Source organism: Manis javanica, chromosome 5 (assembly GCF_040802235.1).
Source record: "Manis javanica isolate MJ-LG chromosome 5, MJ_LKY, whole genome shotgun sequence".
NCBI classification, from domain to species: Eukaryota; Metazoa; Chordata; class Mammalia; order Pholidota; family Manidae; genus Manis; species Manis javanica.
Window position 1 is genome coordinate 107,375,018 of NC_133160.1, and position 25,681 is coordinate 107,400,698.

Genomic DNA, 25,681 nt, shown 5'->3' on the forward strand with positions numbered 1-25,681 from the left:
ACATTCTGTGGCAAATAGGACTTTGAAGATGTAATTAAATGACTAATCAGTTGACCTTAGGATAAGAAGATTATCAAGGTGGGTCTAGATATTATAATCATATAATCACATGAGCCCCTTTAAAGCAAAACACTTTCTCTGGCTTTTGGCAAAAGAAGTCAGAGAGATGTGAAGTGTGGGAAGGACTTGATGCCATTGCTACTTTGTGAATGGGTCACATGAGAAGGAGCTCGGGCAGCCTCCAAGAGAAGAGGGTGGGCCCTTGGCTGACAACCAACAATGAAACAAGGACCTCAGACCTACAGGTGCAAGGAACTAGATTCTGCCAGCATTCTGAGTTTGGAAGTATATTCTTCTCAGAGCCTCCAGATAAGAACTTGGCTGCCTGAGTCTTGGTATCAGCTTTGGGAGGTCCTCAGCAGAGAACCCAGTTGAGCACCCCCAGACTTCTAACCCACAGAGTATGAGATAACAAATGGTTGTTGTTTTAGGATGCAAAGCTGTGATAGCATAGGAAATTAATACAAACTGTGTGTAGTAGCTCTTTTACTATTATACCCATTTTGCAGAGGAGGAATAGGAAGCACAAAGAAGTCACACAGCTATTAAATATCAGAAGTGGAATTTAAATTGAGGTAGTCTGTCCCCAGAGCTGGTGCTCTAACCTAGCAACACTGTGCCTGAGACATTTGTAGGCACTCATTGCATTTTAGTTTTCCTTCTCTTTTAAGTGTAGACCAGAGGGCACTTAGCTGGAACATTTCTTAATTTTGCTGCTGGGGTATCTGATGCTATTGCAGGGGGTTCTAGATGAAGGGACCACACTTAGAGCATTAGTTTTACTCATGGGAGTAGGTCCTTTTATATTATAACAAACCTGAATATTTCATGGGCTGTATTTACTGTGAAAAATATTTTTCTGAAAAAGTTGAGAAGCACTGAGCTGATACAGTTTAGTACCTCTCCTTCCCACTTTATTCTCTAAATTCAGTTAATTTGCAGTACCAGCTAGAATTTTGGAGTGAGAATTAGGAAATCTGGACCAAGCTATTCTTCACCATCTAGTCAACAATTCTTCTATTCCTTCACTCAAACAAGTATTTACAGAGTGCTCCTGTATGCCTGCAGTGTCTCTAATACAATGTGAATTGATGAACTATCACAAAGTTTTCTAGTTCTTCCTTGCCTATAAAGTTAGGTGATTTGACAAACTTCCTCTATGGTCTCTGTCTGTTACCAATCTAATGCTTTTGCATTTCTTGTATGTGTTGACCTCTGGATTTGACACTGAAGGGCATTGTTTCTCAAAATCCATCCTGGGTACCGCCTGCATCAGAATCTCTTGGGGTGCCTAGTAAAAAAGCAGATCCTGAGGTCGTCCCAAACCTTCTGAACTAGAAATACTGGGAGTTGGGCCCCAGAACTTTTGGTTTTAAACAAGCTCCTCCAGGTTATTCGTATGCACACTAAAGTTTGAGATGTACAGCTATAGGAGTGCAAAATAAACGTACAACGCAGGCCTTGTGTCCTCAAAGTATCTCCCTTATTAAAAGACAAGCCTGATACGTTTGGAAAGAAAGACAGGGCCACACCTGTCTGTAGCACTCTCCTGGCCGTACCTGTCCTCGCCCCACCCCCACCCTCTGCAACAGCCAAGGCCATGGAGGGAGCTGCGACTCTGACTCGGAGCCTTTCTGGCCCAGCCCCTGAGCCTAGAAAATCACCTTTCCTCTTCTGGGGTGTCCCTGTGCCTGCCCCATTCAGTAGCAGGGGTTAATGTGAGAACACGAGTGGGAGTCCCTCCTCCCAGGCTTCGGCAGCCTTTCGCCTTTCCCACGGGGAGGTGCGGCCGGCGCGGGCCGGTGGGGAGCCCCTCTGGGAAGCGCTCTCCTGGCAGCTGGAGCTCACCCGGTGTCAGTGGCCTGAGGCAGCCGCCTTTTCCACCTCCGTTAGCGCAGAGGAGAGGAAACCTGGGAAGTGGGTCATCCTGGCTGTCCCCCAGCAGCAGGGCCTCCCCCACCTTCGCCTCCAGCCCTCCCGAGGAGCTCAAGGCCTCGGCCCCAGCCGGGCGGACTCGCTGGAGGGTCGGCGCCCCGGGTTGGGCTGCGCCAGGCCAGGCCGGTGGCTGCGCCTCGGCGCTCCGCCCGCCGACTGCCCTTGCCCGCGCGTGGCCGCCCGTCTGCAGCGCTGTTGGCCCTCCCGCCACCCCCTCGGCGGGGCCCTTCCCTTTACTATGGTAATAGTGACATTCAGCGGGAAAGGCTAGCGCAGACCGCGGTGCCCCGGCTCCCGGGCGCGGGAGGCTCGGTCGGCGGTCGAGCTGCGCGCACCTCGCCCCGCGGGGCTGCGGCGGCCGGGCTGCAGGCACGCTCCCCCCGTCCGCCCGCCGCGCTCGTCCCCGGCCGCTGTGGGGCAGCCCCGAGCCCCGGGCCGCGCTGGCCCGCCAGCTGCGGGCAGGACCTCGCCGCTCGGACTCCTGCGCCGGGGAAGGACGGACCCAGCGCTTGGAGGGAGATCCCGTCTCACTGCTCGTATATGGCAAAGTTTCTTGCCGAGCTCCTGGGCTGCACGTTGCCGAGCAAGGGCGCCTCTCCCATGTTTGAGGTAGGTGGAGGGTGTGTCCCCGCAGCGATGGCCGTGTGCGGGGGCGGTGGACCCTTGACCGGGGCCCTGGGGTCCCCGGGAGTCAACACTTGTACAGCCTCACTTAACAGCTTTCCACCTGGAAGTTTGGGGAGAGGTGCCGTGAAGGAGACTGGAACCCCTGGATTCTTACCCTGGACCTCAATGAATCGATTTTTCTTCCCTAGTTGACAGGTGAACACGTTTTCTGTCAATCTGGACGAGTTCGGCGAGTTGTTCTTTACCTAAAATGCCAGGAGTGTCTGAAAACTAGCAGTAGGCTGCAGTCCCTCTTTGCTACCTACTTTGTTTCTTCCTATATTCCTTTTAATCTGAAAAAACAAAAAATTAACTGATAAGATTTCTACCTTCCTACCTCCTCCAACTCCCCTCTCCCCAACCTCCAGTGTACCAGGAACTCCATTGGAGTTATTAATTGCTGCTGTTGAGGGAGTTACATCAGGGATGAGAAGAGTTAAAATGGAATTTGCCAAATCAAGCGAAGGAATGGCCGTTCCGAAGGAAGGTGCCATCAATTGCTCGCCCCTGTCTGAGGTGGCGTTGCTGCTGCTTAAGCATCTCGGCAACGAGTCTCTTGTGAGAAGGCTGCCTGGCTTGTCTTCCTGGGGAGTGGTGGCATCCCGTTTCATAGACAGCCAGTGGGATCAGCTTCACCCTGCACAGTTCCCCGCTTGCCTCTAAGCGGGAACAGACTGTGCCCTTTGTCTGTCCCTACGCACCCTCCCCAGCAGACCGCCTGACAGCCAGGCCGGACCAGCAGCTGTGGGTGGGGTGGGGGCGCCGTTAACCAGTGCTGCCCTGGGCGCCGGCAGGGCGCTCCTCACCGCCTGGGGCCTGACAGCTCTCTCTGCCAGCCTCAGGCTGCTCCAGGACCTGCCTCTGCTCTCTCTGTCCGCACTTCTTGACTGGCGGGAGGGAGAACTTGTTATCTCCTCTCAGGGACGCAGGTGCTCGTCCTTCAGCCGGGCGCCGCTTCAGTATTCAAACGAGCTCTTCCCTGGCTGCCTGTGAGGCTCTCTCACCTTTGGCAACTGTAGATGTTCTTATCTTATGAGGGCCTATGGTCACAAGGGTTCCTTTGATTTTGGAGCTCAGATTGCCAAACCCATAACCCCCGAGGTGTGACTAATTAGGTGTTAAGCAGGGGGATCCCATTAATAGGCAATGAAGAGGAGCTGGGAAAACAAGAGCAGACTGGGAGAAACCAGACGGAAATGCTGGGACACTTGGCAGCCTGAAATCTAGAAAGTAATAAGCCCCAAAAGTCAAGTTTTCCAGGCCTGCGGCTAAATTAGCTGTCTCCTTTGGCAGGTAACAGCGCTGCCCACTTGCTTCTCTGTGATGTAAATGTTAGGCAGCATTTGGGATTATACCGAGACCTTGAGATATTCCTTTAAAATTATATTTCTCTTTGGCTTTTTCTTTACTTGTGTTTGGATTTGTGTTCTTGAACTACCGAAACCCATACCAGGTGATTTTAGTTTGTATGTACTGCGTTTTGGTTGTAAATTCCTGCCTGTTTTATCCTCCAGCCAATAGATACTCCACCTTGATCTCTTAGTATAACTGGTTCCTAATCATTGCTGGTTGTAAAGGGCTTTAAAAACTAGTCTGAGACATATGTAGACAATAAAGAAAATGAGTGGCTGTTTTGTCTTTGAAGAGCTCCAGGGCGGGGGAATTCCTGCAGCCTTTGGAGACTCCTTGCATCTTGCTTGGTGTTTTCTACCCATCTAGATGCAGGAGCTACTCAAGCATCTGCTCCTTCCTTTCTCCAAGTGATTGATCAGTGTTGGATGAATGAACCAAAACACTCCATCAGTGTATCACTTTTAATCAGACTTGCTGGAGGACTTAAGTGATCACCCATATCTCATCTGTGCCCAAAGAGATGAGTATGTTTTGAGGATGATTTCCTCTCAGGCAATAACCCCTTCAACCCACTCTTACTCATAAATGAAGAAGCAGTAATAGAGCTCTCTACATCTGGGATGACGATTGATGTTTAAGAACCATTTTTGTAAACCTTTCTAAATATTTCTTTCCTAAAAGTGGAAGTGCTAGGATATGAGAAAATTTTAGGCAGCTTTTCATTTCCACTAAATACTCCAATTTTAACTTTAGAGGCTATGTTTAGTTTCAGGGAGATCAAGAGAAGAGATGGATGTTTTCATAATGAATGGCTTATTAGCTTCATTTTGGTTAGAAGGTGGCCAAGAATATAGTTTCTTCTTACACAGGCCAATTAGGTTTTCACAGAGGAGATACTGCCTGAAAGAGTACTGAATCCTGACTTATGTGTTTGTAGTTGTCTGACAGGGAGAGTGGGTGACTGGTTATGGAGTACCCAGGGGCAGAAAGTCACTGTGGTTGAAAAACAACTCCAGTGTGTGTCCTGCTGCGTCATCATCAGAGGCGAAGGACAGATGGTGTACACGTGAAACACAGTGTCTTCAGGATCATTTTGTTAACCCTTCCTTTCCTTTTTCTTTGTAATAGTTAACTTTACAAACCCAGACTTTGAGAAAGAATTTTTAAGTTTTAAGAAAAAAGCAGAGGATAACAAGTTTATCTTAGTCATGCTGGCGCCCTGAGCACTGGGCTGGAGTCTTGGAATGTTTGTGCCACACTGAGGCAGAGCTCCTGCAGAAAGAGTGGGCTTGCTGTGTTCTGATGCCTAGAAAGGTTGACATTATAAGCACATTGGCAGGTAGTTTCACACCTAGCAGGTCCTACTTGTGTGTTGTATATGCTAGGATGGATGGAGTGTGGCCCTGGCATTGCTTCCTTCCCAGTAAGCTCTGACATGTGTGAACCTGCCCCCCACCACCTCCAACCACAGTCTTGCTTTGCTTTGTGCCTTAGAGATGGTCAGTCATGGGATCTGGTTCCAGGACAGGAAGTGGCAGGAGAATTATATAATCAGAGGCAATTGTGTTTTTCTCCTTCCAGGCTCCTCTTTCTTCAGTCTACAAACTTGCATTTTTAATCCTGCCATCCTCTGTCGTCATTTAGGAAGAACACGTCTGGCTCTGCAGAAAAGGGATGTTCAATCCCGTGCTGCTGTGTGTAGATGTGGTCTCCTGAACTGCCGTACCTCATGTGTATTCTACTTATTTGCACATTCTGTTCTTTGTCTCACCAGTATTGCTGCCCAACTGCAACTATGGCTTTATTTTAATTTATACATTTTGTTTACACTGTATATTTGTTACTTACTCTGGGCCAGGCATTGTTCTAAGGGCATAATACACATGATCACAGCTATCCTCCTAATTGCTTCATGATACAGATGTTAACAACCATATTTCTACAGATTAGAAATTAAGGTTTAGAGAGTTTAAGTGATTTGCTTAAGGTCACTCTAATAATGTGTGCTGGAGTAAAGATCTCAAAGCTCACCTTCCGCCCTCAACAGTGGTTACTTGGCACTTAGTTTTTATTTTTATTTTTCATTTTCTGTCTTTGCTTTCTTCCTAGCTATAGTCTTTCTCTGTGCAGTAGGGAAGGTGAATGCCCATTCTTTATATTCTTCCGCCTCATTCTGTTCCCATTGGGATGGCATGAGCATGTTATTACTGGAAAGGTTCAATCAAAGGCTGATGAAACTCAGAGGAATTGTTAAGGGAAAGATTTAAGTTTAATTGCCATGACCCTTTATAACTAGATAGCTTCTATTTATGGAGCATTTCCTATATGTTGTCCTGTTTTATTCCCCGATAACATTTTAAGGTAAGTTGTGTTGTCATCCCTATTTTAGAAGTGAGGAAGCCAAGGCTGAGTCACTGTATGAAATGTCCAAGGTCATTTATTTACTGAGGGTCTGATTGGGTGGGTAAAGCTTGTGGAGTCTGAATCCACAGGCCTTTGCCAGCCAGTTGCACTGATTTAACCTGATCTTTTCTTGCTCTGATCTCTGTTTCATCCAGACTGTTTTTTGGACTATTGCCAATGTCATCTTCCATAATAGCCCACCTCAACACAGTGTCCATTTCCAAACCAGATTCTTCAGTTCACCATTGCATGCAGATCGATCCAACAGGGTATGCAATTCTCCTTGACCTAATTTTCTTGTCCAGTCTTTCCTCCCTCATACTATATTCCTAATTATCTAGCAACTTTAGTCTACTCCCATTTCTTGAGCATGTCCTCTCAAACCTTAAGCTCTTCCTCTGCCTGAAATGTTCTTACCCTGATATTCACCTATTGGTACTACCCCTTTCTACAAGGTTCAGCTCAAATCTCACGTCCAGATCCACCCCATTGGACATCTGGCCCTTTACCACAGTCCCACTAAACATTACTTTTGTTTGTTTCTCTTGTAAATTCTCTATGCTTCAGTTTTCTATCTACAGTGGGGATAATAGCAATGCCCAAAGCACGGTGGTGAGGCTTAAATGGGTAATGCCTACAAAGTATTAATTATAGTGCTCAATACATGGTCATTGCTGAGGTCCTTGTCTGTTGTACTCTGACCTCTTCAGCCTCAAGAACCAAGTATTTTTTCCTCCCATAGCAACTAGCAGAGAATTTTGCATAGTTTTGCATCAAATAAATGTCTAATGTTACTAATTGATCCTCCAATCCTGAAGGTTCATGCTTTTCTTTGCCTTAAATTATTTGTTGTTTATCTGAAATTCAGATTTAACTGGAATCTTATTTTATTTGCTCAATCTGGCAAATCATATCTTACCTCTCCTCTCCTCCCCTCAGAACCCAGCTTCTAGAGTCCAGTCCTACTCAACTGTGGAAGCCCTGTCCCCATCTTTTCCTCTATAGCCCCTAGTGTGTCAGAGTTCCTATCCCAGGCCAAGGAAGCCACCTATAGGGAATTGTAGCTGGGCAGCTCTGTCCCTGCTGCCTCACCAGTGTGGAAATGCGGGAGTGAGCAAGCTTTTCACTGCAGGTGTCAGGGCTACAACTGAGGGAGGAGTGTTACTGGTATCCTATTTATTAGGCCTTCATGTGTTTAACAGTTCATTCAATCATTCTTTCATTTGACAAATATTATTAAGTGGTGGCTTTGTGCTAGGTGCCCCAAGGAAGCCTTGGTAGAGACATTCAAACTGTTTTGACTGTGACCCACAGTAAGAAATATATTTACATTGCAGTCCTGAATGCACAAGTTTCTTATACCACTGATATTAAGTTTCCAGAATAATACTTTTCCTTATGACAGATGATATACTCTGGTCTTTGCAATTCTGTTCTTTCCTTTCCATTCCATTTCTTGCATTCTATTAAGAATTAAACCAGGAAAAGACCCACTGAACTGATTTCATGAGTTGTGACTCATAATTTGAAAAGCACCATTATGTAGGATGGTAAGATTCTATTTTTACAGAACAATTTGTCCTACCTCTTTATCCTAGTACTATACTTATGCATTATTACACTATACATTAGATTTTTGTGGTCTATCTTGGGAAGCCAATCACCATGTATAACATTATTTTGGGGGCAAAAGTATTTTCAGGGTTTCAAACAACTGACTTACCAAATAACTTTAAAAAAAATTAAGGTATCATTGATACATATTCTTATGAAGGTTTCACATAGGCAACATTGTGGTTTCAACATTCACCCATATTATCAAGTGCCCCCCCTCACCACATTGCAATCACTTGTTCATCAGTATAGTAAGATGCTGTAGAGTCATTACTTGTCTTCTCCGTGCTGTACTGCCTTCCCCGTGACGTACCTATATTGTGTGTGCTAATTATAATGTCCCTTAATCCCCTTCTCCCTCCTTTCCCACCCACCCTCCCTAACTCCTTCCCTTTGGCAACTGCTAGTCCCTTCATAGAGTCTGAATCTGCTGCTGTTTTGTTCCTTCAGTTTTGCTTTGTTATACCCCACAAATGAGTGAAATCATTTGGTATTTGTCTTTCTCTGCCTGGCTTATTTTACTGAGCATAACACCCTCTCGCTCCATCCATGTTGTTGCAAATGGTAGGATTTGTTTTCTTTTTATGGCTGAATAATACTCCATTGTGTACATGTACCACCTCTTCTTTATCCATTCCTCTACTGATGAACACTTAGGTTTCTTCCGTATCTTGGCTATTGTAAATAGTGCTGTGATAAACAAAGGGGTGCATATGTCCTTTTCAAACTGGGCTGCTGCATTTTTAGGGTAACTTCCTAGGAGTGGAATTCCTGGGTCAAATGGTATTTCTATTTTTAGTTTTTTGAGGAACCTCCATACTGTTTTCCACAATGGCTGACCTAATTTACGTTCCCACCAGCAGTGTAGGAGGGTTCCCCTTTCAATGCATCCTTGTCAGCATTTGTTGTTTCTTATCTTTTGGATATTGGCCATCCTAACTAGTGTGAGGTGATATCTCACTGTGGTTTTAATTTGCATTTCCCTGATAATTAGTGATGTGGAGCATCTTTTCATGTGCCTGTTGGCCATCTGAATTTCTTCTTTGGAGAAGTGTCTGTTTATATCCTCCACCCATTTTTTAATAAGGTTATTTGTTTTTTGGATGTTGAACATGTGAGTGCTTTGTATATTTTGGATGTTATCTCTCCTTATTGGATAAGTCATTTATGAATATATTCTCCCATATTATAGGATGCCTTTTTGTTCTGCTGATCTGACTTACCAAATAACTTTTGATAATATTCTGCCTCTAAATTGGTTAAAAGGTACATGCTATCTGAGCATATTTTATGACATGGTTTTTATTTTGAACACTGTACCTCTATTTCAGTTTATTTCTCTCTTTGCATCCACTACTAACAAATGTGCTCCACTGGTTAGATTGACTCCCCAGGCCACATTTTATGGATCTTCTAAGTTGTATATATTAATTGACTTCATCTCTTCTCTCTTGAAGGAAGTTATACTTTCAAGCAGTTTTTTCCCTCTAATTTGCCTGGTAAAGATCTTGAATTTGTCCGTTACAGTGAGCTCATTTGTCTGTTTAAATGAATCTTATACACTCTTCATCCACTTGGTCATTCTGATCAGCTCCAAACATCTAAAGAATGAAGCCACGTGGCCAGGTTGCTTTGAAAGCAGGTCCCTTAGGCAAGTGTGGCTGTAGCTTCAGTGGTTAGATGTTGGTGGACGATCATAGGGAGAAGTTTACTTTGAGAATTATAGTTCCTGTTGCCACAGCTGGGCTTTCTATGAGGGTCATTTGAATTTTAAGCTAATGGATACTGAGTTTGTCTTGTAAATTCACAATTGGCTTGTTTGAAGGGCCAATTGGATTGTTCTACCCCATCTGAGCTATTGTACACAGATGGGCCATTCTACTTACCTTTTGTGTTAGCTGCTTTTAAACTCTGCATGTGGTCCTAAATGCATGCATTTCATTTATGGGAATATTTGGGTCCATTATGATTACATCTGTCTAATGGCTTCTTGCTGAGAAACCATTACATGATTTTTTCCCTTTTTATATTTTGATAAGGAAAGTCTGGTGTTTCATATCTGTCAAATGGCCAGTGTTGGCTGCATGTCATAGGGAGCAGGGATAGGAGCTTAACTCTTTGATTTATTTCCTTTTACTTAGTTCTTTTCAGTGTGTAATGGTGTTCTTGTACAGTATGAATTTCTTTACTTTGCAACTCTTTGATAAAATGTAGTAAGTCCCTGGTGATGTTTATATCAGGCAAGTGCTACCTACTTAGAGTTGCCTGTTGATGTGGTCCATAAATAAAATGGCAAATTTGATTCATCTGAGTTTTGTGATGAGTAAGGACTATGCTTTTCACCCTTGGAGAGTCTTAAATGTATTCTGTGTCTATTTCTTCAAATACCTATCACATATTAGCAGTATTCTATGTCCCTTGCAAACCTCTACACTTTCCAACCAAGTCGGGGGCTGTCTTCCTCCCTGCACCCACCTGACCCATTTCTCCTTTCCAACTCCATTATCAACTAAAAGTGCCATAGTCTTTTTAGCTAGAGTAGGACTTTGGTGCCATCTTTGCTTGCTTTCCTCTTCCCTTCTGAACAATCCATCAGTGATTCTTGCAGATTCTTTCTTGGATTTATACTTTTCTTTTTATCCCTGCTAGTGTGCATCCCCTGACCTGAGCAGACACTTACTGAGCACACACTGTGACCAAGGAGCAGTGGGGTCTGCAGGGATTTCATGATAAGCACTAACTGGTTGCTTCTCCAAAGTCTTCCCCCCCTTTCTGTTTTTCCTGAATATGCTGCTAGTATACCACAGTGCCTTTCATTGTCACTTTCCTATGATAAGAGTTAATACAACTTTCTATTTCCAGAGGTGCAAGTCCCTAAATACTGCCGAGATTATTTCTAAGGTATTCTCTTTGGTGTCTTACTCTGCCTAGGCAACTTTACTTCCTGCCATTAATTTCCTTCAGGGATCTTCACATGGCAAATGCAAATTCTTGTCCCTGTGCCTTTGTTTATGCAGTTGTCTGTGCTATAATATGATGACCTAGCCTTATTCTCTCTGTTCTTCTTAACTAGACCCTGCCTTTTCTTCAGGGCTATAGCTTTCCCGGAGAACAACAAAGAGGCTGAGTACATAGGCTGGAGAATCAGATACTTGGTTTCTAATCATGGCTCCCCCACTTAAGCTATGTGGCCGTTAGTAAATTAATTTATTTGTATCTTACTTTTATTTTCTGAAAAACTGGAATGATAATAGTAGCTACTTCATTGAGATGTTATGATTAAATAAGATAATTCAAATAAAATAGTATAGTGTCTGGCATGTAGTGATTGACAAATAGTATATAATGATAATGATGATGATTGTTATTATCATATACTTTCACCTCTTAGTACCCTGAGTTATCTGTCTTCTTTGACCATCTTAGAACATATCTTATACTTTTCTGAATTCTTCACAGTTCTGAGCACAATATAGGTGCTCAAACAATGCTTATTAATTTTGAAAACATGGCATATGCTGTTGCTGTTTTAGCAAAATCTGGGAGCCAATTAGTTTCTGGATGTATTTAATTGTATTTCATGGAAATGTGACAGCCACTGCCCTTTAGTGACTTGCTCCCTAATTTATGGGGTGTGTATTGATGCTAACTTAGGCTGCAGTTGAATAAATGATGATAATGCACTTTTTCATACAACTCAGGCAGAAGCACTACTTGAAAAATGTGCCAATTATAAATGCCATTTAAATGAAATTCAACCACACACTGCAATATAGTTAAACATAGAGCATTTAAAATTTTTCAATTGTTTTGCAAAGATGTATCCTCAAACTAAGTCAAATAAAGCAAATCCATGCCATAAACTTTCATAATCTGTGCTGTTGGAGGAGAATTCTCTGAAAATCAAGTTAGGTTATTCTAAAATTAATTTCCTCCAAAGAATACTTTCCAAGCTTCCTTATCGTATTTTCAGTGGGAAAGAGTGAGTAATGATGTCCTTCCCTGGAAACTGTTGGATGTCCTGAAAGCTTGGGAATTTACTTTCATGAAGATTATTTGAATTTGGCTGGAAGTCAGGCAAGGGCACCAACAGAGAGGCACACAGGGCTGAGAACTGAAGAGCAGCAGCATTATGTACTGCAGAGAACCCGCACCAGGAGTGTTAGAATGTGGATTCTGAGCCTGAGTTAGATCCTCACTGGCTGAATGCTACTGGTGGAAAGCTCCTTACCTCTCTGAGTATCAATGTTCATAGCTCTCAAATGGAAGTATCAATATTTGATTTGCTTTACTCATAGAAATGATGTGAGGCTCTAGTGTGGTAATAAATGTGAAAGTCCTTTCTAAAATGTCAAGCATTATTCGAATGTGAATTGCTGTCACTGATACTGTAATGAAGAGGACAGAAACATAAGGTGCACACTTGGCATCCTGGGCATGCAGGAACCTGCTGGTGAATGGATTGTTAGGGATCATATGAATGGTAAGGAACAGACATGCTTCTATTTGAAAGGCAGAGAAGGAAATACAAAGCAGTCATAATTTATAACTAGAACTTTAACCCCTCTACAGTAACGCTTGCAGTCTATTTGCAAATCAGAGGTTCACTTAAGGAATAAAGCACTTTCTGAGAACTGAATTTGAACTAGATTTATGAATGAAATTCTGTTAATATGGGTAGGGGGACTTGTAGATATCAGCAACAGAAGGCAAATTGCACGGAAGGACTGCTGGGCCAGACTCAGAGCATCTGAGATTCTTCCATTGTAGATTACTGTTATATATAGGGGCTGTTGTTTGAACTCCCTCCCTCTGTTCCCTGAGACTAGCTACCCTGTGCCAGAAAAAAAAATTGACAGAAGATATCCCAAACAACCCTGCTGTGGAGCCATTTCAGAGAACAGAACTCAGAGGAGGGAACCTTTTCGGGGCAAGGGGGCCCCTGGTGACCCAGGCAGAGCAGTAATGGGTAGTCTGCTGCAGGAGCAGTTCAGGCACACGGGCAGCCTGGAGCCAACATGGTCCCGTGGTTGCCTGAACTGGTTCGAGAGCTCACATGATACGATTTCCCCCAGAGGATGGCTTCCAGTCCTAAAGGAAGAAGGGATTCTTGGAGAGGAATCTGATGCTCTCAGGTGGAGGTGGGGTTATGTGGCTAGTGACCTTTGTGTGTAAATGATAAACGGTGACTTTGTTCATAATCACATTTAAGTACATACAATTGGTCCGTATAATCCTGTCCTATTTCCTCCCTTCCCATTTCATTCTTGAATAAGTGTAAACCTTTTGTGAAATCTAAATTCCTCAAGCCATTTCTCTCTTTTTTTTTTGGCCCAACAAGCTTATTCCTGATTTTCATTTTAGCCAAATTTCATGTGTTAAAATGTGTTGTGTGTCTGTTGGGAGAAAGAAGGGTGGTGTGGGAGAGGTCAGACATGCGTACAGAGCCACACACAGGCAGAAAGACGCACAGACTGACTGACACACAGTGATTTGCTCCTGTAATAGCTGTCATGATTAAACCACATCGTGACCATTGGTTAAAATGAACCCAGAAATTCTGCTGATTTTATTTACCAACTTTGCTCCAAAACCTGAAATGAGTTATGTACATGAGGCTAAGCATATGGGACACTTCTCAGGGGTTAACAAATTGAACATCTTTTCCTTTTGGATTCACTTTTGCTTCCTTCCTCTCGTCTGGCTTAGGGAGGTTCTTTCTAAGAATCTGTGACATAGCTGTGTGTGATTTCCCTTTTTCCATCTCACTGTACAAATAGAAACTGATTTCATTTCATTTTTTCTCATGATAAATAAATAGTGCATCTGACTTCACAGGCCAGAAAGAAATGATTGGAAAGCATCCAGCCAGGCCCTGGGGAACCCCCTAAAATTATCCTCTTACCTTATGGACAGTCCAGATTGTTTGTATGAGTGACTGAGGAAGATGGGGGCAGGGAAGTGGGATTTGGGAAATAAAAATTTTTTGTGCCCAGCTGCTGTGACTGAGTCAGATGGCTGGGTGAGTACCCAATGCCTACTGTGATTTTTAGGAGTCCATTTGTTTGGTGCCAAGTTTGGATGTCCAAGCAGCTGGGTGGACCCTCTGGGGTTCCTAGTTAATGCAGATCCCTCTCTCTGCACACTGTGTGGACTTCTCTTATGTGTGAATACTTTCTAGATAAATAAAAAGACTTCACTTGGCTTATGTTGGTTTGCATCTTTGATTTGGAATTCCTGTGGGTTAGAGTGACTAAGAAATATGACCTCACTTAGCAGAGTTGATGGATAGACAATATCTTAGAATTTACCAAAACACCTTATATACATAGTTTTATTAGAAATGGAGAAATTGTAGGGGGTTACTTTATTTGATTTACAGATGGAAAAACTAGGGAACTGGAATTAAGAAATATCAGCTATTGGAAAACAGTTTTGGTATGAAACTATCCAACCAACCCTATAATTAATAAAAATAATTTATCACCTTTCTCTTATAGAATTAAGAAGATAGCAATATAAAAACACTACCAGTTGAAATCATTAATGAAATTCTTTGAAAACCACAAGGTGATACAAAAAAAGTGTTATCTTACCTCAAATATAGTCTGGAACAATGTAGGGTATACCTAAATATCTTTAAATATTATGATTTAAATGAAAAATTCCAACATTAATAAAGGTCCTTCCCATTTCTGGCCTTGCAGATGGATATGGTAATAAATGGAGCAACTTTGATTATCTATTTCCAAAATAATTTCCAAGCCCTTCTTTGTCCCACAAAAGTAGCATAAATCCTACTTGCTATTTCTTACCATCCCCATCTCTTCCTTCAACTCTTATATATCACTGGATGAAGATTACCCAAGCTGTGAACTACAGAGGATAATTAGATTTTTCTCTCTAGATAAACCATTCCTAAGGTACAGCATGTTGGGGTGATTGCATAGGATTTTATGTTTACATTAGGAGACCCTATGCTGCTGGCAGCTGAGAGTCTTATCAGTAGAAGAGAATAATCAACAAATTTCAAGGCTCAGTGCCTTATAGATTTTGACACACTTTGACTGACTCCTCTTAACAGCTTCTAAAGCATTATCAGTCCTGTTGGACAGATTTAGAAGCTGAGGTGTAGAGAAGTAAAGTGAATGTCCCAAGATAGCCACAACCAAGAGCAATGGAGCTTAGACTTCAGCTCCAGGTCTTTAGTTCTTAAGTTTCCCCACTTTTCTAGGGCTGCTGGTGGGGAATACCCTCACCAGTGTAAGGAAGCAACCAAGGCTCATCTATGCTAGTCATCTCAACAGTTACTCCATGTCATCAGGCAAAGGCTAGGCTTTTGCCACTCCCTGTATCTTTAGTGATACCAAAGGCTGCCCTTCTTTTTTTTTCATTGAGGTGTAATTGACATACAACATTATATTAGTTTCAGGTGTAGAATATAATTATTTGACATTTGTATATCTTGTGAAATGATCACTATAGTAAGTCTAGTTAACATATATTGCTGTACAAAGTTACGGAATGTTTTCCCTGTGATGAGAACCGTTAAGATTTACTCGCTCAGCAGCTCTCAAATATGTAATACAGCATTGTCAGCTATAGCTGCCATGCTTTACATTATATCTCCATGACTTATTCATTTTATAACATGACATTTGTACCACTTGACTCCCTTCCCCCATTTCACCCACCCCTGTTCCCACCTCTGACAATTGCAAATCTATTCTTTGTTTCTATAAGCTTTTTGTTTTGTTTTGTTTTATATTAAGCATATAAGTGAGATGATACAGTATTTGTCTTTCTCTGACTTATTTCACTGAGCATAATGCTTCAAGGTCCATCCATAGTGTCTGAAGTGGCAAAATTTCACTCTTTTTTATGGCTGAATAATATTCCATTATATATATGTCACATTTTCTTTACCCATTCATCTGTTGATGGACATTTAGGTTATTTCCATGTCTTGGCTATTGTAAGTAAGGCTGCTGTGAACATGGTGGTGCAAATATCTGTCTGAGTTAGTGTTTTGTTTTCTTTGGATGAATACCCAGAAGTGGAATTGCTTGGTCATGTGATAGTTCTATTTTAAATTTTTTGAGGAACCTTCATACTGTTTTCCACAGAGTCTGCTCCAGTTCACATTCCCACCAACAAGGATTCCCTTTTCTCTCCGTCCTCACCAATATTTGTTATCTCTTGTCTTTTTGATGATAAGGCTGCCCTTTAATGATAATCTTCTAGAATTTAAGCTAAATCTCTACTCTGTCTCATCACTTATTATTTGTGTGATCATAGGAAAGTTATTTAACTTCTCTAAGCTTCAGTGTCTTCATCAATGAAATAACAATGGTGGTTATTATAAGGATTAAATGAGAAAATACATGTAAAGTGTCAAGTCCTGGGCCTGACACATAATTAACATTAGATCTTACCTTTCTTCTTCTTTTTCTTCTTTTCCACTTCATGGTTGGGCTTGATTTTCATTTTAGTGGGTTCTTCCTGTATTAAGTTTTTTGGAGGTTGGGACAGATGTGAAGTGGACATGTGATGGGTGTGGGAAAGGCCCAAGAGAATGCATCTACTATGTACTTTGTCCTGGGCCCACATGAAAACCAAATCGGATGCCATTGGTGATAAAAGACTGGTTTGATTTCTTTGTTCTGAGTAAATAAACCAGTGTTTACTTTCTGAAGTCTCTTGCCCATAATATACTGTGCTGTGCTGACTACTCATTGAACAAGTATTTTATCCCAGTTATGTGGCCTATACATGTGCTTGGTGCTGTAAGAGTTACAAAAGGACCAAGACATAGTCTTTGCCCCATGTGTATTCGAGGAGGCTTGATTTCTCAGCACACAAGCAGAGGACTATTCTGAGCTGTGTTGTGTGATAGGAAACCACTATGCCTATTCTAGGGAAAAGATTTCACAGACTAACTCTCCCCAACAGGCTTCCAAGTGCTGTGATGACCACTTATTTTCCAAAAGAAGGAAACTGATTTCAGAAGTTCTGCTTTTCCAGATTGATGCTATAAATAGGCAGAATAAGTTATCATTTGTGTCTTACTACCTTTTAAATAGATAAGTTGGACTTTATTAAAATTAAAACAATTTTATAGAGGTATAGTTGATATACAATCTTATATTGGTTTCAAGTATACCACACAGTGGTTCAACAGTTACCCTTATTATTAAATTCTCACCCCTGCTAGTGCAGTTACTATCTGTCAACACAGAACAGTTACTATATTTTCCACGGCTACATTCTCCGTGCTGCACTACCACCCCCGGGTATCTTACCACTTTTCAAGGCACAAGCAATGATTAAAAATGGCAAAAAGGTGGGATTATGTCTGAGGCCACATCACAATCTTTTAAAAACTATGCCCCTTTATTGGATTTTCTGGGTTTGTCTTGTGCCTTAGGCAAGTTACTTTCTTCATATGTAAAATGCTCTAAAAAATATCTCACTGGACTGTCATGCTGATTGCATGAGATATGATGTGAAAGCACTTAGCATAGTGTCTGGCACAAGGTAGCAAATATCCAGTGAACAGTAGTTTTCCTGAAACTGATGGATATTCTTATCTTTTCTAGACTACAGGTTTAAATGAAGTCCTCCTTTTAAAAACTTTTTGTTTTGTTTCAGGTTCTCCTTTTGAATCCTCTCCTCCTATTATTCATTTTTATTCTCTGGAGCATCTCAGTATTCTCTAGAACATTTCAATATTATCTACATCTGAGCATGGCTTTATGTGCATAGCCTATCAAAGAGTTAATAATGCTGTGTTCCAACCTTTCTGGTTTGCTGGAGCTAATAAATCAGATAAATATTATGGCTCTTTTTGTGCAATTCATTGATGTTCAAAGCAACTAATTAGAGAGAGGAAGTATAGGAAATCAATCTTTACTAACATTGACATTTCTTCTAATTTAAGCAGTTGGTCTGTTTACATTATTTGTGAAAACCTGGTAAAATCTATAATTATTCCCAATGACTATATGCGAGGTTTCTAATAGGCTCCTGGTATTAGAATAAGGGTTATTTGAACATTAAATACATAGTCAGAATTTGAAAGGTATCTAGCAAATTACATAAACTCACTAAACAAGTAGTTTGTACTCATGACACCATTAAAGGAGCTTTAGGCACAGGGGGATGAGGGGCAATATGACTCTGAGAATCCAGCCTGTTTAGAGGGAAGAGGATGGTGTTAGATATTTCCCTTTGCACCTCCATTTCTTGACCTTTCTCCACTCTGTAGACCAGGAAGACAACATGTATAAATACATCCACAGGGTTCTCTTGGCCTCAGTGTCTAATTGGGTTTGGCCAGTGGGGAGCGTTTGTCAGACCCTGGAGGGAGTGGAGATTGAAATGGCAAGGCCTTCATTGCTTCAGCTCCCTCTTAGCAAGGTCACCTTGAGCTGGCTGCGTCCCTCCACTTAAGATCAAAGCTCCTGTAAGGTGGTCCTTTCCACACAGCCTATCATCTCCAACTTCCTGTAACTGCTGCTTCTCCTGCTACTTTGTGGCAGGTGGGGGCGGTATGGATGGGGCTGTGCAGTCAACAGGCTGTTACTATAGCTCCAAGATATTTCACCGTGCCTTGTGGTTTTTCTTATACCCTTCTTGTGTCTTTGTAAATAATCAAAATTTTTCTGAACTTTCCTTAAATTGCCCTATTTGAATATGTCATCCATTTCCTACTGGAATCCTAGATGATAAAGGAACAATAGCAACTTCCTTTTGTAAGATCAAAGTGACCATCGGAATTACTGGTTTGTAAAAAAATTCTGCCAATTCATAAATGCTGCGTGTCTTGTTACATATTCAGGCAAAAGTGGATGAATTCACAAGAATAATAAATAATGGCGTGGCTTGTATTGGGTGTAATTCGTAGTTAAATGGGATGTCATCTGGGTCCAGGGAGGATATTATTAGAGCTTCAGTAAATGCCAGCATCTTAAAGGAGAAGAGCCTTTAGAGACAGAGTGGGCTGCTGAATGCACTGCATCTCAACTTTTTAGCTTGCAGGTGAGGAATGTGAACCTGAAGTTAGAGGACTTGCCCAAGGTCAGACAATTACTGTGTGGCAGAGCTGGGGTCTTGGACCACATCTTGTGAATATAAGGCTAGTGGTTGTTTTAGTTCTCCAAATTGTAGAAAACAGTTAAATTTAGCTTCCATTAAGCAAAATACATGGATTTGACTTTAACTGGTCAACTTGCAATGAACTGGAACTGTGCTTGAGTGTGATGTTGTGGGTTTTGGTCTGTTTTTAAATAAGAAATACTTTGATCACTTAATTTCAGTTTACAATAATTCATCTGTCACATCAGTTTAGTTAAACAGAACAATGTTATGAGGAGGTTAACAATGTCTTAGACTTTGCTTACTCATAAGGAAATTTTTTATTATATAGTACTTTTTGTTTCAGAAAATATGATTTATACTTGTGCTGAGTGATGAATTATAAAAATGCTCATGAAGCAGTCCTATTCCCGGAATAGAGTTCATTATTAAAAGAGCTTTTGGGGAGCTGGTCTCTCCTCATTTTTTCATGCTAGAAATATATCTGGTCTTCTATTGTATATCTTATGTGCATACCTTGAGAATTGGAGCAGTTGTTACAAGGAAGGTGTCAGTGTTTCTGCTCTTAGAATAATAGTAGCCTAATGCAAGGAATATGAGAGATTATATCCAAACTGGAAAATTTTTCGCTTAAGTCAACTAAGTTAGGAGGACCTACAAGATAACCCTTTCAGTTAAACTGTGAGCCCCTGAAGTGAAGGGCAGAAAGTTACATTTCTTCCCTAGTTTCTTTTGCCACTTTACATGGTGTGAAGGGAAATAATGATTACTCAGTAAATATTTGAGAAATAAATAAATGAAATCACAGTAGGTGCCCTTGTATGATTTCAGGAATAAAAAAGGGAGTGTCCTCTAATCTGTTGTTTTACCCGACTCATTGTTGCTAGGCTAAATGGCTCATGCTTGGAGAGTATCACTTTGCTATATGTTGAGTATGAGTGTGGTGACAATTTTTTTTCTATTTAAGTTTTCATATTGGAAAAATTGGATTATCAGCTCAATATCTCTTTAATATATTAAAAAGTGAAGCTCTTTAGGTAAATAAATCAATGACAGGATGATTTAAATCAGTTTTACTAGTAAACATAATTTTCTTGTATATAAAACCTTGAAAATTAATAAATACAAGCTGCTTATTGGCTTCAGATTTTGTGCTTTGATACTGATCCATAAAAACAGTGACTCACACCAGCTAGATGTGTTAATTTTCCTTGCATGTTAGTAGTGCTCTAAGATGGTCTTTGCCCTAATTTTGCTTTCCTTAATAATGCTGCACATTATATTACATGAATATTTAAAAATTTTGAGCTATCAGGTTTGCCTCTGTAATGCATGTATGTGCCATTTCCCTCAAACATCATAAATGGGTCCTTATTCTCTTAATGTCAAAATTGGTTTAATTATCTTTTAAATGGTGGAGCTTTCAGAGAAATAGATCTGTTGAAAAGATTATGGTCAGTTGTATGCCTACCCAGATAAAAGAATTATGGTTTGATGACATTTCCTCCAGAAAGAAAGTTAAATAGGAAGTTACACCATGGTCATCTAGGAGAGTATTCAATGTTCCTTTATTACTCATACTATCAAATTAGTTCTTTTCCTCATTTGACCCCAACATGGAGCAATGTAAATCTGACAGGTTGCTGGGCTCTGACTGGGCCATATGTGTGAGTGAGTGGAGTCTCTGTGTGCATAGGCCTGTCTTTTTCCTTTTTCCTTTCTTCCCTCTAAAATGTTAAGGACCAGGGGAAACTCCCACTTGCAAAAATGCACAGCTAACTCTTTTTCTCTCTTTTTCTTTACTTCCCATCTGTATTGTAAGATTTGAAGGCTGTTCAACCTCAGGGGAAGGCCAGCAAGATTTCTTGCTATGTCTAGATTCAGTCTCTTCATTCCACACCGCAACAAATATCGATTTACTGTGCTAGCGAGAAGCTTAATGTTAGGCAGTGAGAAGAACTGTGCCTATTTCTTCACTGTTGTATCCCCAGTACATAGCACTGTTTCCTAAATATTAGGCTTATAGAACTGAAACACGAATGAATAAATGCATAAAACTATATCACACCTTTTCCACAGACCTTCCTCTTCCCACATCACCAAGGAAACTTGAAAAAAGAATTCAACTTTGTGATTGTACCTACTTAGGAATATAAGATACTTTTTTGATGGACTCTTTTTCCCTTTCTCTTTGGTTTTGAAAGTTTGTAGATTTGACTTGCATATAAACCTGACCTCATTTGCTTTTAAATATTGAGGGTGGATAGGAAGGATGTTGTATCACCTGACATGATTTGCCCTTCTTTGGGGAAGGCATGGATCCCTAAAATATTTTAAGGTGACATTAGTTTTATATTCTAAGATATATTATGATAGTAACTTTAACATTATTTAAACTGATTAAAATATTTGTAAGTGTCTGACATTTTTAGTTGATACAATTAAAATTGTTCAAGTTACTAGTATCATTCAATTTAAGAGCACAGTAGCATAAAATTTAATGTACTTTTACTTCACTCTATAATTTTTTGTGTGCTCATTAACATGAGGCATTTTCTGTATAAATCTTCAGTCATTATTAATTGGAACATTTAGATAACATGGAGATTTTCTTCATGAGGCAAATTGTTTCTGTCATATTCCAAGATGTTCATCTTCTTGAAAGGTGGTTACGAAAAAATGAAAATAGGACAATTTCCTTACTATCATAAACATCACATTGACTTGAAATATTAAAACTATCCGTGGACTTTTATGACAGTGACTTTTAAAACAACACTATTGGCTTTTCTGCTCAAGTTAGTGTCCTTTTCCAACCTGTTGTGACTGTCCATGGTGCTGAAAGCATGCTGTCTTGTTTTAGACACAGTCACAAAACGATGGCAACATGAAAAATTTCTAAACTAATTCTCTCATTTTCAGTGAAGAATCACAGAGAGCTGAACTCACTTCCCTAACTTGATACTGCTTGCAATGGCTGGTCAGGACAAGAATCCATGTGATTTTTCCACTATACCAGATTGGCAAACGTGGCTTCAAACCTAGAGGTACCCTAGTAGAGTTAAATGCACAAAACTCTAGGGTTCAGTTTGAAAAAGCAGTGACTTTGGACACAGGAAAATTATACAGAGATTTTCAGCCTTATTGGTGAGGGCTATAAATCCTGTTTGAAAAAACTTTTTAAAGCACTCTGAATCATCCCCTGGCTTTGAATCTTCTGAAAGCCTTCTTAAAATTCTGACTTTGGAGTACTTTCCATTATGAACTACTGTCTCATTATCTTAGGACTAACTATTTAATTTCAGTGTTCACTCATGCCTTTAAAAAGCATTTGGGAAAGGCAGCAAGATTTAGAAGAATAAATCTTGAGACTACTACATAAAAATTTTAAGATAAAATATGAGCTGTCCTTATAATTAAGCTTAAAAGAATTTCATCTGGCAAGGATTTATTTCCCTTCCCAATAACTTGAGGTGCTACTCAGTTTGTTCTTACATGTTGGATTGCCAATTTTATTTTCCACATTATTTTTGTCTTGGTTTAGCTATCTTTTGGAAACACTTGAAATTGGTTTTGGTGCCTCCTTTGAAAAATTAGTAAGATTATTTTAATTTTATTTAGGAAGGAAAATTTTATAAAAATTCAGGTATTCTGTCTTCCAAGTGTATCTATAGGGAAAATAGCAAAAAACACCTCTTCAGTTAAGCCTGTGTGTTCATTGTACTATTTAAGTGCATACTATTTGCTCATAGTTATACTAGGAAAAAATAATTTATGACATTGTCCTGGCTTATAATTTAGTTTGTTTAAAAATGAACACTCCTTTTTAAAAAGCTTCATTGAGATATAATTGGCATGTAATAATTTGCTATAAAAGTGTACAATTGCCATAAAGTATACAACTTGATAGGTTTTGACATATGCATACACATGAGAAATGATTATAATCAAGATAATGAACATATCTTTCACTCCCAAAAGCTTCCTTGACCCCTTTAAGCTATCTCCACCTGTTTCCTTTTTCTACCCACAGGCAAACAATGATTTGTTTTCTGTCTTTAGGGGTTAGTTTGCATTTCCCAGAATTTTATATCAATGGAGCCATATCATTTGTACTCATTTTTCTGGGGTTTTATCTTGTTCTTTCATGTTCTTTATCTCTGTTTCTTCATTTTCCTTGACTCTCTGTGCTGGTTTCTGTGCGTTAGATAAAACAACCACCTCTCCCAGGCGTTGTCTCATGCAGGTGAATCTTAGCGTCAACTCTGTCCTAGCTCCTGGTTGTCTCTCAAACCTTTGTGATTGTCCAAGCAGGCTCCTTTATTTTTAGTGGCTCCCAGTAGTTGAGGCTGTGCTAAGTGTACCAAAGGGGAGGATCTCAGTCAGCATCTAGATTCAGGCTGACTGGGAAGCCAGACCCTCAAGCAGCAGCTTTTAAAGTATACAAATATACCTCTTTCAGGAGACAACTGGGAGATGGGTGTTTCTGTCTGCTCCATCTGTGTTGAGAATTTGTAGTCATTTTTTGTCTTGCTTCTTTCATTATCTTGTGATCAATCCATGTTATTGTGTATATCAATAGTTCATTCTTAATTTTTCTGAGTATTTTATTGTATGGATGTGCCATAACTGGTGTATTAATTTACCTGTTGATGGACATTTAGACCTGTTTACAGTTTTTGGCTCTACAAAGTTGCTATGAATATTCACATACAAGTAGACATGGACTTTCATTTCTTTTAGGTAATACCTTAAAGTGGAATGGCTGGATCACATGGATGGTATATGTTCATTGTTGAAGAAGTTGCCAAACTGTTTTTCCAAAGTGGATGGCCCATTGTCCATTCCCATTAGCAATGTTTGGAGTGCCCCACCTCCTTCACATCCTCACTAGCACTTGCTATGGTCAGCCTTTTAAATTTTAGCCATTCTAATAGGTGTATACAGGTATCTCATTGTGACTTTAATTTATATTTCCCTAATGACTAATAATGTTGAATATTGGAAGCCAGACCCTCAAGCAGCAGCTTTTAAAGTTTATGAGTAAAGCTGTTTCAGGAGAAGACTGGGAGGTGGGTGTTTCAGTCTGCTCCAACTGTGTTGAGAATTTGTACCCATTTTTGTCTTGCTTCCTTCATTATTTCTTCTCAAGTGAAGAAGAATATATCCACATATCTTCTCTGATGTCTGTTCAGATCATTTGCCCATTTTGATTTTTTTCTTATTTTGAGTTTTGAAGGTTCTTTATTTATTCTGGATACAAGTACTTTATCAGATAAATGATTTGCAAATATTTTCTCCTAGTCTATGGCTTGTCTTTTCATCTCTTAACAGTATCTTTAGAGAAGGAGTTTTTAATTTATATGAAGTACAGTTTACCAGTTTTCCTTTTATTGATCGCACATTTGATGTCACCTCTAAAACCTATTTAATCCTATGGCATAAAGATTTTCTCTCTTTTTTTTTGGCAGTACAATGAATGAAATGTTTATATATTAATACAATGAACTATATAATACTGCAATCAGAGTGAACAAACTATAACTACATACAATACATAAAACAGCATAGATGAATCTCATAAACATGCTGAATAGAAGAAGCCAGGTTCAAAAGAGTTAATATCATGATTCCATTTACATAAACTACAAAAACAAGAAAACTAATCAATGGTGTTAGAGGTGCAGGTAATAGTTATTTTAGGGTGAAAGTTAGTAGCCAGGAGGGCACATGATGGGGGCTTTGGGATGCTGTTGAAGTTCCATGTCTTGAGAAGAGTGTGTTCACTTTCCGAGAATGTGTCAACTGTGCTTGCGGTTTGTACCACAGTCCATATGTCTGCTGTCGTCAGTGGAGTTTACCCTCTGCTAAAAGGCCGAGCCAGTCTTGTTATAAACCAATTCTTGAGTTAGCAGCTGTTCTTCGAGATGTAGTCATTTACTCTCAAGGTCAATGTGAAACCCCTCACAGGTGTGTGAGCCTTTGACTAGTTGAGGCCTCTAGTTTCTCTTGGGGTTTCCTCAGTAGGGGTGGAACATTTTCAGTAGTGTTGTCTTTGTCTTTCCTCCAGCTAAAAATGTAAACTGTTGGCCTGAAAGAGCCTGTGGGTGTGGTTTTGGCTGGCTTTGCTCCTGGGGCCTTGGTGATGTGGGGGCAGCTGCAGAGGCACTCAGGGCCTGCTGGGAGGGAGGGTGTCCTGCTTTAGCTCTGGCCTGACAGGAAGTAAAGAGAAACACGTCCTTTCTAACATGAATAAAAACTGACTTCGTTCTTTCCAGAACAGGCTCCCCTGCTCTCTTCTCTTGCAGAAAAGGTAGGCTGAGAGTCCAAGTGCTCCTCTTCGGGCAGGTTGTTTGAGGGTGGGGTGGGTAGAGATCAAAGTTACTGTAACTTTTCTTAAATGACAGTTGAAAAGGTGTAAAACAAAGACAAAGGATGACTTGTAATTTCACTGAAGAGCATACCTTTTTGATGGACAGTGATAATGATTTAAATGGAGTGGAGGAAGTACTATGGAGGTAATTAAGAAACCAAACCAAGCCAAATCAATACA

General features: G+C 40.5%; 1 protein-coding gene across 1 annotated transcript in view; it reads left to right on the forward strand.

Moving 5' to 3' along the window:
- The window catches only part of LOC140849731 (uncharacterized), a 264,604-nt gene that overhangs the window by 19,972 nt on the left and 218,951 nt on the right, over positions 1 to 25,681 (forward strand). Inside the window, exon 3 of the mRNA XM_073238073.1 lies at positions 1,954 to 2,604. Coding sequence (XP_073094174.1) covers positions 1,954 to 2,604 — 651 coding nt within the window. The remainder of the gene's footprint in view (positions 1 to 1,953; positions 2,605 to 25,681) is intronic.